Here is a 15,857-nt window from a genome sequence, read left to right as displayed (position 1 = left end):
AAGCCCTGAGCCACCCATCGTGCATGTGGTATTTATTTTAAGGGGATAAATAATGCAGGGCAGAAGAAAAAAATCCCACGCAGTCAACTCACAGCATTCCAGAGTTATTTACCAGTGGCTTTCTTGTTTCTGTTGCCTTTTTTTTTTTTTTAACAGTTTTAAATACTGTCCTGCTTGATTCATTAGTTTGGTCTCCAGTGAATAACTGGAGGTTTTTACAAGTGTAGCAAACACCCCACTATTTTATCATTCTATCCCGAGATGTAATTGTAGGGATTTATGTCACTTTGATAGCTGCTGTATGTATAGAGCTGGGACTTGGATTTTTTCCCTTTTTTTTTCATTTTTTTTCCCTGTTGGTGAGAACCGAGGGAAAGCAGCGACAACCAATCTCCTCACGTGCTCATTTGTTCTGCTGGTGTCTCTCACCCTCCAATGCGTCAGATGTACTTTTCAGCACACGCTAAGAAACTCATCAGACCGATCCTGCGGTGCGCAAGGTGCAGGCAGCGACTTTCCGACACTTTTCAGGAATTGCCATCGCGGGGAATTCTCATGCCCCACCACCCACCCTGAGTAACCTTCATAACAAAACAGGGCTGAATGCCTTCAGAAATGATTCAGGTCAGAGCAAATGTTGCACATGTTTTATCACCCGGGAAACTCAGAAACTTTCCAAGAATGAAGTTATGGGAGCCCGGCAAGCCAGGGAGCTGCAAGGCACTGTCTCTCGCAGACAACAAGGCCTCAGTGTCAAAGCAACAAGACCAAGGGCAGAGAGAGAGGAGAAGAAAGGCGCCCTGAGAACCTGCAGGACACTGGTTACAAACAGGTGGCTGAATACTAAAGAAAGAGACACAGAGAGAACAAGCAGCAAGACACAGGCATGAATGGAATATATTTTACAGGCTGGTATGAGGAATTTAAGGAATTAAGAAGGTTCTTTCTTGTTTCCCAGCCTAGAAGAAATGTTCAGTCTTTAATTATAGCTCGTCTCGTTGATGGAACATAAATCCTCAAGAATTCCCTTCTGGGGGACTCTGCAGTCTTTGACTTACCTGACACTTAGAAAGAATTTGATTTTGTGCCTGACGCTGCTGTCAGCAAATAAGAGAAACTGCTGTTAGAGGTTTTAGCCTCCTTTGTTAATCTCAGTTTGAACAGTTTGAGGACTTCAGGCGGATTGGCATTAAACAAAAAAGTCCAGCGTGCTTTTGCCCTAAATTCCAGGGTGCTATGCTGTGACAGGAGTGCTGGCTGTCACCTCTCTCTCCCCCTTCCTCCAGGACGTGGCCTCTCTAGCCAAGGGCTTGATCCTGCAGGGCTGTGTGTCCTGTCCCCCCTTGGGTAATCCAGATCACTTCAGTGGATCTACTCACATTCTCAAAGCTGATCATGATCTTAAAAGCTTGGCTGGATCAAACCAGAATGTTTGGAGGTGCACAGGACTGAGCCACTGGGGAACCAGTGATTTCAGTAAGCCTTCCAATTGGGTCTGCTGCTCACCTTCATGGCAGCACTGCAAGCAAACGGCACGTCTGAAGTGATCTGCCTGCACTTTGCACTGCATTATAAACTCCTGATTGCAGGCAACGTGCCCTTTTACTTGGGCAGCCCAACAGAAATCCCCAGTAAGCAACAAAGGTGGTGAAACTATGAGTGGAGCAATTTCCAGACTCTGGGACAGGTCAGAGCCAGACTGAAGTGTAAATCATGCATTTCTGGTTTACCTTTAACTATGCCAGTGCTTGTGAATAAGGAAACCCTCATGACCTCCACACTTGCCACAGAAGGAATTTTGTAGGTCTGCGCCCAAAGCGAGCACTAACATCTTCAAGACTCTTTAGCCTGGGTTTCAAGAAAAATCTCCCTCTAATTCACCCTCATTTCTGTTAGAGAAACCCAAATGGGTTTAAAGACGACGTCAAGTGGAAGATCTGTGGGGAGTTAAAGTCCCTATTGTTTGTCTGCCTGCCTTTAATCTCCAGCAGTGCAGAATGTGTTTTGGTTTCTGCTCTGGACCTCTAGCTATTCTAACAAAATGCATGGGCTGGATTCTGCCCCATTTGCTCTGCCTGTTTCCTGCACCAGGGTCACAGGAATGTGACTGAGAATAAATCTATCAGCTGGAGAGGAGCCCTCTCTTTACATCTCTAAGGCCTAATGCAGTTTATGCACAGGATTTAAAGCAACTCACCCTGTTGTTCCTGTGCCCTCCGGCAATCCACATTCAATGCAGGAGCCAAGTTTTATAGCATAAACAAAGCAGGTTGCTAAATAATTGACCTGACAAACTGGTTGGAAAGGTTGTGCTTCCAATATGGCAAAGAGGCAAGCTGGTCCCTTGACCTCAGGAACAAATCCTGGCCCTGGTTTCAGGGAACAGACATCTCCTAATGCTCTGGTCCTGCCAACATGCCAGGTGATAAAGGTAGGTGATCAATACGTATGGCTCTTAGAGATAGGCCCTGGGACATCAGGAACCCTGTTTGGCTTAGCCTTAAAACACATAGGCTAGCAGTCAAGTAATTGTTTCTTCTCCTTTTCTTTTTTCTTTTTTTTTTTTTTTTGAAGCATGGGCATGAGATGTGGTAGCAATTCCCATGGATCTTCTTTCCAGCCTCTACCCCATTCCCCTCCATTTCTCCAGAACAGGAACTAACAGGATGCTGGGTATCTGCCTAAAGGAGACGGGAAGTCACTAGAGCCAGCACCACAGCTGCACGTCATAGTGAAATCTTCCCAAAGGTAACCAGTGAACACATTTCCCAGAATAATCATGTAAACTTTACCTAGTCCTGCCTCACAGAAACACAAAGTGATGTACCACCTCCTTCCAGCACGAGCTACGTTTGCTTTGGTCAGCCAACAAGCAACCACAACAGCTATTATATCGCACTCTTCATCTCCCTGAGGGGAAGCCAGAGTGGCAGTGCACTGAAAAACAAAAGTCTGTTCATCAAGCAGTTTTTTTCTTGGTGAATCTGTCTTTGAACACTAGCCCCTGAGAGAGAATGTGTGTAAGGAACCTGAAATGTGACAGCATGAACTCAGGGCTCACAGAAGGTTTACAGTGGAGCTGTTTTCATTAAAAAGATAAGATCCTTCAGAATTCCTAGGCAGCTTATGGTAACGATGAACCCTTATTCATTCTTTAAAAAAGCAGTTTGTTACAAAATCTCATAAGCACACACACACAAGGGCAAGTTAGATGAAAGATGTCTGCCTGTTAAGTTCCATGACAGAAGATATTTTAATGACTGAAATTAAAGTGAGATCCTCTTACATACACTTTAATGATGAAAAAATAATGCTTAGCTCTTGCACTGGTCTTTAGGAAAAGGCAAAGCACACAGCCAGTGCCATCCAGGAGATGCATGGCAGAGCTAGGAATAGAATGGGGTCTCACGTCTGATCCTAAGGAAATGGCACATAACCAGTGTATAGCAGAGGGAAGCTGCAAGGATCAGTTATGCCACCTCTGGCCATTGCAGAACCGTAGCTACTGGTGTTTGTCACGTAACAACACTTACCATAAAATTTCCATTTTCAGAAGCGTTATTAATAATAGCTAGAGCTAGCTTATGTCCTGCTGATGAAAAAACAATCTCGGAAGAAATTACTTTTTTCTCAAAAGCAAACGCTTTCTTCATACCACCAACCTGTTGATGCAGATGGGATTAAGAGAAAGCAGCTCAGTGCATAAACACACAAGAAAGCACATGACTTTCTGCTGAGTGTTGCTTTGAGATCTAACCTCACATACCCAATAGGCACAAGTGATATCGTGCCTTCAAAAAGAGCTGCATTCCTCCTTAGTGAGATTATGGAAATGGCATCTCTTTATTTATTCGTGAATTCTTTGTAAATCTTTGGAAATGACATGGAAAGTGTGATTGTCATAAAAACGTGAACATCTCATTTGCTTCTTGTCACAGTATAGAAACGGGAAGAATCTCACAGAGGATGGAAAACATTTGGTACAGCCCTTCTATTGCACAAGACAAATCTCTTCAACAGTTCATGACTGCAACGGCCTCTTTCAGAGTAGCTCATGGGTCAGTACTGCTGCTCTGCCACACAGCGCTTCTCAAATCCAAACACAAATACTCCACGCTAAATGTCACTACTAAAATGAATGTATTTGGGCCAAGTAACTGTGCACGCTAACTTCACGGGCAAGACACTTGTAGAGCAAATAAACATGACCTACTCAATCAGCCCTGAAGGCTGCAGGGCCACGAGGATGGCCGTAATGCCCTTTGGGCTGATGAGGACTGCCTGATACCACAGGGCATACCTGGAGACTTCTGCTGCCTCAAGGCCTGACTCTGCCTTTTGCTCTGCTTTTACGGCAGTAAGCACCCTTGGTTCCTAACCCACAGCAGGGCTCATTGGAAGTACAATAATGTAGGTAACAACTAGCAATAATTACAAGCCTGTGTCACGATTCCAAGGCCAATGCAGTATCCAGCACTTTACTGCCTCCAGCTCACACAAAGGGGATTGCTTGTTTATTTTTTTAAAAAGTGTTGTCTTAGTTCCCTCATTTGAGCTACCTGTTTTCAACAAAGCATTGTAGGACTAGAACTGATCAAGCATCCACTGGATAGGGATCATGTTATGAAGATGACCACGAGACTTTTGGAAGAAAAAGATACAGGACACTGCAAAGGAGCTGATCCAACCTACTATCTGCTAAAGCAGAAATTCAGGATCAGTCATTAATGCTAAATAAAGCTGACATTGCTGAGCCTTTCTCCATTATTTGAACAGCAAGTTAGCTCCTCAAAATGTCCGTTTGTCAGAGGCTCAGACAAAACTGGGACAAGGAACAAAGCACCTTTCACCCCAGAGCATGTTGTGGGTCAGAAGGTCAGAAGACAGCTCACATTAACCTTGTGACTGCTGCTAAAAAGCTCAGGGCCCTGAAAAATACTCCTCTGCCCATCTCTCAGGCTGGGAGATGGCTGTGTCAAGGCTGGGAAGCACAAACCTGAGTATGGGCAGCACTGAGCAGTTTAGGCCTGCAAGCTTTACTCACATGGGTAATCCTTATTGTCTGATTAGTCCCACTGCAGTCATGAGGGGAGGGGGTGCCCATGTAAACCTGCAGAAGGAGGAGAAGAGGCCTTAGCAATGGAAAATGTGCTGAGACATACGCGGCAGTAGCTTTGCAGCCCCTTCTTCCATTGTGCCTATTCTGCTTTCCCCAGTCTATCCCTTTGTTTTTCCTCTCATGTCCTTGTCAGTAAGGCAAAAGCCCTTGGAAAGAATTGCCGGTGGCTTCCTGGTGGCCCACATGCATCGCAGGCTGGATGTGCTGTGTGCAATATGTGCACACAAGGGATGTAAAGAAACAGAAATACCATTTGGAGAGGCTGGGAGGAACACATTACAGGAAAACCTGTTTTCATGAGATGTCCCAGCTTGGTGTTACAGATCCATCAGCCACTCAGGCTGTTCAGCACTCTCAGGGTCGGTCCAGCAATTAATGTTGTCTCCCTAAACAACACGTGTAGGAGAAGAGGCTCTTAATTCCCTACTTCCATTGAAGTCTTACCTGCAGCCTGCTTTAAGTGACCAGCTGCACTTCTGCATGTAAAGCATGCAGCATACAAAAAATATAAAAGTTTTGGACATCGTTGCAGAGCAAACCCAAACTCCCTCTTGTTCCTCAGAGTTTCTTTCCCTTTTCTTGTCTCCTTAAAGAAGCGCACAAAACAACCAGGGCTTTCTTTCGGTTTACACTGAAGCAATGCATGCACGCACGCCCACACACACCCATTCCCATACCATGAACTGTAAAATGGCTTCCGGCCCTGTGCCTTATGATTTATCTTCAACTTCAAACAAACAGAGGTATATATAAAGGATGGTACAAAGCTGTGGTTCCCTGGGATCTCCTCCATGGCAGAAATGCTTCGTGGTTGAGCAGCAGGCCAACCCTGTAGTGTATTCCTCACTTCTCATGAACCCCACAAGAGCTGAAGCACTGCAGAATCCTCAGGGAAAGAAAATCACAGACTCATAGAATGGCTCGGGCTGGAAGGGACCTTAAACATCACCTAGGTCTGACCCCCAGGACTAATAGGAAATAAGCGTAATAGTGATTTTCAAGAGACCCTGACTTGAGGAGCAGGATGTTCAGTAGATGTCATGACCTACTGTGGTGGCAGGGAGCAGACCATGGCTGGTGTCAGCTTCACTTGTGAAATCCTCTTTCTTATGCCTATGGAGAGCTACAGGTGCGAGTGCACTCTGGTATGCATACTTTCAGACGCTCTGGAAGTACTAGCCCAGTTTGTAGCGCTCACGGCGCTACCCTTCGCAAAGACGGAACAACAAGTTAGCTAGTCAGGAAGAGGGGAGGCAGAAAGGTGAAGCTCATACACCAGCCCTGTGTGATCACGGCCCACCTTTCTCACACCCTGAAATGACACACAGCTACCTGCCTGGCACTGCAGTGCCAGTGTCCTGCCAGCTACACGGAGTTTGAATGCTGCATCTCACCACCGACAGCAACGTCCTGCTATACAAGGCACCCTCCCTTATAACCGGTGTCCTGCTCCTGGGCGTGCAGGGCTGAACAGAGCTGGGGGCTTCCACAGCCTGGATGGGTAGAAGAATGGAGCATTTGATCCTGTTTTTAGCCTCAAAGTACTCATTCCTGGGTGACCGAGGCTGAGGAAGGCAGTATTTTTCTCTTGCCAAGGAGCATTTCTTCTCACCACCTACTTAGCAGGAAAATCTTCTGGGTTGCGGTTACAACAACCAGGTCAAAGTACAAAGACATTCCTCTGAAAATTAGAGACAAACACTTCATTTTTTCCTTTTAATTGACATTTCATACCTTCAGCAGTGCAGTGTGTTTTGCGAAGTGCTTTGCACATGGTAATTAAGCCTCACAACATCCCTCACCTGTAGGAAGGCCTGCCACACACACTGCACAGACGGAGAAATGCAAATACACAAAAGTAAACATCTTGCCTCTCATCTCACAGTGGTTACGTGGCACAGCCAGAAAGGAAACCCAGGTATCCTGGCCCCTAACACTTGAGCTCATCTCCCCCTAACAACTGTGAAAAAAGGAGAAAACTCATTTCTGCTCAGTGGTGACAATCCGGTTCCTACCCTACTGCTCTCCTACCAGCCAGCCCTGCAAGCACAGAGGCAGAGAGCAGAGGGCACGGAGACCACTGTCCCTTCAGCTCTGCAGGTTTATATCAGATTGATAAGAGAAAGAGGCTGTCAGTTTGCAGGCTGGCCAGCCTGCTGGGTAAGATGCAGATTCCTCTGCAACTCTAGGGCCCACTTACCATCACAAGCTTGTTTATGTACTAAGCAAGTGCTTCTCTGAGCTGTGGATTCCTTTTTAGTCATGGCACTTGACTGCGAGCAATGGGAACTTCTACAGGTCTTCCTTTTTTGTGAGGAGCCACCATTTATCTTTCTCCTTCAGCAGTTTCACATAGCCTCACACAAACCAAACGGGCTCATGCTTTCTCTGAGCGCTAAGCTCTTACATTATTTCGATGAAAAATGCAGTACAGAAGGAAGAATGCTGACTTGTATTTTCCTCCAGGTTAAATGGACATCACTTCACCGAAGTCACAACATTTCCATCCCTTTTTCTGTAAGAGGACAGTGGCGTATCTTTGCATTGCTAAGCTGCGCTCACTCGATCTTTGCTTCTAGCCAATGCCTACACAAAGCAAAACACCAAGTTGCACAAAGTTGCCCCAAGAGAAAGCAGCTACCCATCATTATAGCAATCCAACAAGAGTCTGAAATGGCACACCTAGTAATCAGACTTTATACACCGCAACTACAGGCTTTTATTTTAATGCTTTATATTGGGGAAGGACATACTGCTGACTTTTTAAAAGTAGATAAAGTAGGTTAATTATTCTTTCCTTAAGCTTCCAAGGTGATTAGAGCTGGGTAAACAGTGAAAATATAATACTAGCTGTCTTAGTCCTAGATTGAAATGATGTTAAGTGCTGATGGCTCATGTTTTTCTTTGCCCCTGAACAGTCACACAAAGGCTCGCTTTCTCTTCGCAAAGCACCAAATACAAGACTGGGGGCGGGGGGGAGGGGACATTCCCTGATGTCTTCGTATGCACCTTGCTAGTAATCCAGGAAGCAAAATGGGACAAAGTCCCAGTCCCCATGTCTCTCCAAGTCTGCTAACTCAGAAGCAACAGCGCCCAGAGATCTAAGAGACCGTGCCCCAGCTCACAACCTGAAAATAGTCGTGGTCTGAAAAAGGTTAGTCCAGAATATCTGTTAGGATCTCTTAAAAAAATAGATCATTTTATGAAATATCAGCATCTGCTTCCATGTTGTTGAAGGGACGAGGCGAAAGGCAACAATCACTGAACGCATTTGGTTGCTCTGAAATTGCTTATTCAGCTCTAAGAGGTTTAATTCCTTCAGCATACGTTCTTAAACCAGTTCAGCGAATTCCGCCTCTTCTATGCAGACATGACCATCTTTCCTTGCTGATAAATTGATATCTCACGTCAGTTTGTATTTACGGTCAATAAATATCCAGAGCTGAAGTTGCTGGTATTTGTTTCTAGAGAGGGAGGACCCTTGCTGCCTCAACTCCAGACCTAGAGCAATACCACTTGCTCTTGTATTTAACAGTATCAAGAAGCTTGTGCCCGTAAAACGTTTATCTGCAGAAAAAAAAGAAGGAAAAAAAAAAAAACTAGGAGGTTCCAAAACAATGTGTCTGAAGGCTTAATGGGTTGATTTATGAGTCTGGGTCCCTCCCACTGTGGCTCAAAGTAAATGTTCAGTTATGATTTTGTCAAGGGCTGGCTGATCATTTCCTACTTTTGTCAGCTTTCCAAAAAGGAGCAGCCGCTGTTCCTCTTCCAGAAGCACAACCTCTCTGATAAGAATAACTTGAAAAAACAAGATGAGTTCAAACTCCACTTGCACTAATTCATCATTAGGCCCAAACTCCCTTTTGTTAGATCATGTAAAAAGGCAAGGGCAACAGAGCTAAACAGCATGGAATAAAAATGTTTGGAATTGAATATGAGAAGTGCTGTGTTTGCGTTCAGTCTGCAAAAAGCTCGACTCTGATCTGACACTAGCAGCCGATCTGGCAGTCTCCAGTAAGGTCGTGGCATGGGGACTTCTCAGGTATGCTAGGAGCTGAGGAGAAACTTCAGGCACCTTGGAGGTTTTAGCATGTGAAAGCAGCAAAATGCCTTTGTTCTCTCTATAATTTTCTTGGCGATGGTAAGAGAGCAGCTCTAGTTCCAGAGTATGGGAGAGCATGACCTGTGAATAAAATTTTTCCTACTCTCAGTTGGACATAAGGGAGGCATATCCTGGGATGGGACAGTTGTAAAAAGCCAAAGGACAACTGGTTGCAAGCTCTAAATGGATAAAGGAAGGAATGAGAAATGTCATAATGGCTGAGCCAAGATGCATTTGTGCAAGACCTTCCAGCATGAAAGCTGCTTTTAGATGTCCCAGGGAACCTCGAACGTCCACAAATTTACCAGCATCGTCTAAGAGGCACTTAGACGTGTAAATAAAGTAATTGCACTTAGCCCTGGGTCCCAGCATGTAACCCCTGCACAGGAACAAACTTTGTCAGCTCTGATAAGGACATAGGCTGGTTACACAAAGGCAAGTGTTTTGTGGCCCCACAGATGGCATATTATGAACAGCAACAAAAATCTGTATGTGGTTTAAGGGCACTAACCTGGTGTGGTAGATAGCAGGTCTGAGGTGGGTAATCTGACCCTAAGGCAATCCTAATCTACCATCACCTAAATTTGGTTTGGATATGCTGGATGTGCACATGAGTATTTGGGGGGAACCTACTGTTGACTTTTAAGAATTCCTGCTAGTTAGTACAGAAACGTCCTTGGAAATTGTTATGTGTAGTGTTCCTCAAGGAGAGATGACAAAACCAACCTATAGCCTCTAAAAACAGGAGAGAAATTAAGCCAGTACTCATTTATGAGTCACGGAAAATACTGCATATGACAAACAATATAAGAACAAAAATCACAGCTGAAGTGACACCAATAGAGCATAAGGAATACAAAGAGATGAATAAATTAGGACAAATGACCTGAGACATAAGAGATGTTGCAGAAGTGTGAGAAATGGTACAGACCAAGCTGGTATAGCTATTGCTAACCTTTCCAAAGAGAAATCCCTATAAGAAAAATTTGAAAAAAAAAAAAAAAACTCTTTTTTTTCTATGATCCCCAAGTATCCAAAAAACAGAACTTGCCACTGCGCGACAATATTGGGAAAAAAATCCTAAAAAAAAATGCAAGACTGAAATAAGACTCAAAGAACTAGTCTTCAGGGCACACTGTTTGCCAGGTACATTACCAACCGGAGCCAGTGCTGTGTACTCTGCAGCTCATTTTGTTAAGTGACACCAGAGACAAAATACTAGATTAAAAGGAACGCTGACTTTTTCAGAAAGGGTCATTCATATGTTGCTAAAATACTATCAACCTTCAAAATGGTTTGTGTTTTAGATGCTCTCTGTTATGCAAATTCAGTGAAGATATTTTTCAGAAGCCAGGCCCAGCCCCAGGTTGTTTCAGATTAATCAGCTGCTATGTCGGGAAGAAACAAAGGCTGTAAGGGAATTGGGAGAGGAGGTACTAAGTGTTATCTCAAGGTGTCCCATGATAACATCCAAGGTATCACAAAACCTGCTGTTCATCATCCGGCTTGATGTGATGGTGTAAACCATATCCCTGGGCTCTCCTAGGGAGATAGGAGCTCGGTGCAAATGGAGAGCATGCCGCAGGGTGCCACTGCCTGCAGTGACCACATCGAGGGGATACCTGTCACAAGGGCTCTGGAGAGCTGGGGTCACACACTGCATGACTTCAGTGGCAAAACTTACGTTGTTCCAGCTGGTTGATATTATTAAGGTGAAAAATGTCTCTACTCAATGTCATCGCATCCCCACCGCTGCAGTATCTGACACTGACAGCACAAGGAGCAAGGACACGTCCATTCAGTTCCCTTCCAGACAAGAAGTGACAGTACCTAGGCCGACAATTTATATTTTTGTTAAATAACATGCCACGAACTATGTAATTCCCTGCAGCTAGGCTCACCTCTTTAATGAAGTAACTCCACACACAAGTCTGTCCCCAGGTGAGAAATGGGACCATTTACTCTTAGCCTACATGAAGCTCAAATGATACCTTGAATTTATGACAGTCGCTTCCTCTGCTAATGTCTTCCTCAACGCATTGGAAAGACGAGGTCTCCAGAGCAGCAGTCTATGTGAGCTACCTTACGGCTTGCCCTCTCTTTCAGGCTTGCTCTTGCTCATTTATTTGCATGTATGCGGTATGTTTTTTCCTCTCTGGCCCAAATACACCTCCTTTGCAGGAGACACACCTGCTAGTGTAGACCTTGCTGTGTTCTTTACCAGACCAAGTTCGACTGACCCTCATGGAAAAAATCATACAGAGTGTAACCACACTTAGAAGGAAGCTTAAAACACACTACTGGGATATCCTGATGTCTCTGAAATTTGAACGAAAGTTTCTGCCAGCAGGTTTTGCTGACCAAAACTTCTCACTCAGCCTACAGAAAACTGCAGAGTCATATGATCAAAGGGTCCTTGCTCCCCAGAAGAATTTGGACTGCCAGAGCTGTCCTGTTAAGGAAATGCCATAAAAAGCAGAAAGCTGGGTGTGTCTGGGCAGCTATCTGCCTCTTTTCATGCTATCATGCCTGCATGTAAGCGGGAGACAAAGGGGAAATCTGCAAGTCCACAATGCAAGGATTAGACTCTTTCTTTGCTAAGTCCACGGCTGGTTTTCTCTGGAAACAGAAAGAACAGGTGGAGAGACCAACTGCTGCTGAGTGCTCAGAGCTGTACTATGCCTCTGGGGTGAAATGGCAGCCCTGAACAGAATGGGCAGGCAGGGAGGGAAGGAAAACCTGTCACTTGTTCGCCTACGAGTTGGCCCCCTTCTTAATGATAACTATAAGTAAAATATACCTCCAAAATAGGCTAAAAATTATATTTTTGCTGAAGCATCCACATTTTTTTCATATGACAACAGCTGTTTTTATGGCACATTTTCTATGAATGTTTCCTGCTCCTGTGGCATGTGGGTACCTCCAAGTTTGACATTGTTTGTAACACTAACATGCCTTTGGACAATAGGATTTATTTACCAGCGTGCTGTCTGATCCTGCCTCGGAGATGCCCAGGCAGGCAGATAAAGACAAAGCATACTGCTCCACGCCACAAAGCTTATGGCATGTGTGGAGAAGGCTAGCTGTGCTAGCACTAGGCTTTTTTGGGAAGGCTCAAGGGGAGTCCAGGTTAACATACATCACCGTGATGGCTGTAAGCCCACAGCAACTTCACCGTTATGTTTTCTATGCTCTCAAGGGAAAAGCTGGGCCAGAGGATAAGATAGATGGTGAGGCAGAGTGAGCTAATAGGTTTGGAGAGCACAGTTCACTCAGGGCTCACAGCTGCTCTGTAATATTTTTAGTGTCCCCAACCCTCCTGAATCTCAAAGTATCCATCATGCTTTGAAAAACCCAAGTTCTCACTTGGCCTGTGCTGGCTGCAACTCAAAGGACCACGTCACATCGCTCTCCTCAAGGTGCTCCAGGGGAACTGGAAAAGCAGCGAAGAAATGGCAACATGAAATCAAAAGATGCGAATTATTCACACTGCTTCATCTCCCTTCACTTGTCACCCCCAACCTCCTGCTCCAGCAAAGCAGAGTCAAAAACTGCACTGGACACAAAGCCTTCCCTTTGTTCTCTAAAGACTAGAAGTCTTTTTATATTTAAATGAAAATCTGTCAAACTAATTAAGTGAAGATGTAATGGTCTCATTTTGTACTCATTAGAGAACATCGTAATGGCCATAAATTCCTCTGACAGAGCGTGTATGTGTGAACATGAATGTCTGGTAATGTCTCATAAACTTCAGGCTGGACTACGTCTTTTGTCTTTACATTACAACTTCTAAGACAAACAAAAGCCCCAGTATTGCTTAAATTAGATGCAAAGTGCTATGTTACAGCAATATTATAAGCATGCTTCTTGTGCACACAAACAAACCAGGGGACTCGAGTGATGGTTCCCACCGTGACTGCAATGTGGCCCTTGTGTAGGTCTGTAATGCGATGCATTGTCCTAGACAGTGTACGATTTTCTGCTTGGAGATCTATGGGCAATACAGCTGTTGCTGTGGGTTGCTCTGAATATACTGCCAGTGTATCCTCAATAGGATGAGACATTCCTGGCATTTCTTTGCTTTTTGATACCCACAGACAAAAGAAAGAAAAAGAAAGAAATATGGATAACTAGCACACTGAAACAAATATGTATATACTGTATTATTATTGTATTATATGTATATATTGTATTATTGTATTATTTGTATTATTGTAATGTGTATATACTGTATTACATACATATATTATGCATATATTTTATCTCATGTATAACGTCTCACTCTTTTTCGCTCCTTTGTTTTCAGCAAAGAAACTTTCCTTGTGCACTAAGGATGGATAACTTTTGAAACAGAACTGTGTTGGAATTAAAACAGATTCCAGTCTGAATTAAACAAATGCAGGGAAAAAAATCAGCATCAAAGACCATCTATTGCTGCATGTTGGGGCTGATGCAAAAAATATTCAGGAGCAATATGGGTTTAATGGTGGACTTGGCAGTTAGAGGTCTTCTCCAGCCAAAATGATTCTATGATTCTGGAGACCTGCTGTGGTGCAGGAACAGCAAGAGCAGCTGAATTTCACGTAGAGAAATGGACGCCAGGACAACATGAGACAGAGGACACAGAGAACTTGTTTTCTCACCAGGCACACTGGCTGCATTTAAATACAGATGGTGGATAAACTCTTGGATGGGACCAGGTTGCTAGAGGAAGACTAACACAGACCTGGCGATCATTACTGTCCCCAGCATCTCCAGCTTCACCGGCTAGGAAAGACTGGACCAGCAGTTCTCCTGTCCTGGGGCCAGCCACCACGTGGAGTCACTATGACATTTGCTGTCACGAGGGTTTTGTCCGAGCAGGTGCAGCAAGAGGCTGTTTGCTGAACTGCCTGCACTGGCCACAGGATGAAGCAAGATCTGAAATCAGGGGAATTGCTGAGATAGTCCAGAATTACACGATGTCTTGTGATGCTAGGAATGGGGAAGCATTTCCGGGGCTCACGAAAGAGGCAGCCTCTGTGTGAACCTATCAGTGGCTGTTCCCCCAACAAAGCAGTCTAGAGGCTTCAATTTTCTTGTGATTTAACAACTTTTGTGGCCAGCTCCTTGTTGTGTGAACAAAGGCAGACTGACCGTGAGGGAGAACTCCCCCTTCAGCAGGGGGCTTCATTAGACAGTTATTCTTCTGCTGCCGTTTCTCTTCTCTACTCCTGAAACTCTGATGCTTTTCAGAATGGAAGAGTGTAATGAAATGATGCCAAAGGAAACGATTCATTTTCCATCCTCCCCCACCCCCAGAGAAGTTATTATAACGCAATGATAAATGTTGCAGTACTATTGCAAAAAGACAGATTTCTGCTGAAGTACTCTCATGCAAAGCTGTGAGATGAATGGATTTCATCTTTATGCCATGGGCTCCATTTTCAGGAGTAACAGGGTGCCAGGAAAAGCCATGGGAGAGAGTGATCTTTACAGGGAAAAGAAATCTGAGTATCATAAAAACACTCTGCCTCTTGCATTATGCTGAGGCATTATGCTCTGTATAAAAGCATGAGCAGGCCTCCAAAACCATGTGTAGAATGAAAGCAATCTACTTCTCACAATTAGTATATGCAGAATTTTGACTTGTCTTCTAGGTTTTGGATCATGAGATCAAGAAAGCTGAAAAGCAAATAGCTTCACAGATCTCCTGAGTCAGAAGGCGGTCCTTTAAAGCATTTATTGTACATCACGTGAACTGGCAATAGCACTCTGTCTCGGTAAAGAACCAAGGCAGCGTTCCTGGTTTCATCTTAAAACGTTCCTCAAAATGGAGCAAAGTACAAAACACTGTAATAAATGCTGAAGAGAGTAAATGAGTTTGAACCTTAATAGAGCCTCCAACTCTCCTTTACTGATCCCACTGCCAAAAAACAAAGCACTCCAACTCCTCTTCTGTAGTTACTGTGGGAGTGTCTGTGCATGGCAGAATGATTTTATTTTATATTTACCATAGCCTTCAAGTAAAGAACACAGCAAACCAAATAAATAAAAGGGATACCTTGATGCTAAAGTAGAGTTAAGATCGGTAGCTTGTTCTAAATTTGACCAGATTTGATGTCTACTCAGTGCAGTTCGTAACATCCATCAAGGCTTGCTCTTGTTCTTCACTATTTCTAGCAAGACCAGAAATGCTAACAGCCCGTGCTTGTAGTTCAAGCTTGCAACTATCAGACCACAGTCCCCATCTGCTGAAAAAAAGTTTCTGGGGAAGAAGAAGAGATGAAGGGAGCACTGCAGAACCTATAAAAATATCCATACGGGCTCAGTGAAGAGAGAAGAATGACTAGGGACACAAAGTGCTTGATTTTATGTGTTGTTTTCTATGCCTTACTCCCCTAGTTCTTCTGCAGGTCACTTACTGGAAAGGCAAGGCTGTAAGAGCATAGTTACGACTCAGTAAGCTGCTGATTAAAGCTAAAGCCTAAATCTCTTGTTGCAGAAGCATTGCCATTTTCCCTGAAAGAGATCAAAAAGTAAAAGAAAAAACATATGAGGAGGTGAAAGGCTAATGGCTCCTGAAGATAGTTCTGTGTTGATAGGGCTGGGATTGTTTCTTCGAACAACGTTTCTCTCATTAAAAGTAGGTAGGTA

At 44.2% G+C, this 15,857-nt stretch overlaps 1 protein-coding gene across 4 annotated transcripts in view; it reads right to left on the bottom strand.

Annotated features, from left to right (window-relative positions):
* Window positions 1–15,857, bottom strand: part of SHROOM3 (shroom family member 3) — a 147,437-nt gene that overhangs the window by 69,275 nt on the left and 62,305 nt on the right. The window contains exon 1 of one of the 4 annotated variants that reach the window (XM_040554723.1): window positions 5,045–5,066. The exons of the other annotated variants lie outside the window; for them this stretch is intronic. Within the exon in view, the coding sequence (XP_040410657.1) occupies window positions 5,045–5,046 (2 nt within the window). The 5' untranslated portion in view covers window positions 5,047–5,066. Of the gene's footprint in view, window positions 1–5,044; window positions 5,067–15,857 lie in introns of those variants that run through there. 4 annotated transcript variants of the gene reach the window in all.

This window comes from Cygnus olor, chromosome 4 (assembly GCF_009769625.2).
Source record: "Cygnus olor isolate bCygOlo1 chromosome 4, bCygOlo1.pri.v2, whole genome shotgun sequence".
NCBI classification, from domain to species: domain Eukaryota; kingdom Metazoa; phylum Chordata; class Aves; order Anseriformes; family Anatidae; genus Cygnus; species Cygnus olor.
The sequence above is the reverse complement of the archived record's forward strand: the minus strand, read 5'-3'. Positions and strand labels throughout refer to the sequence as shown.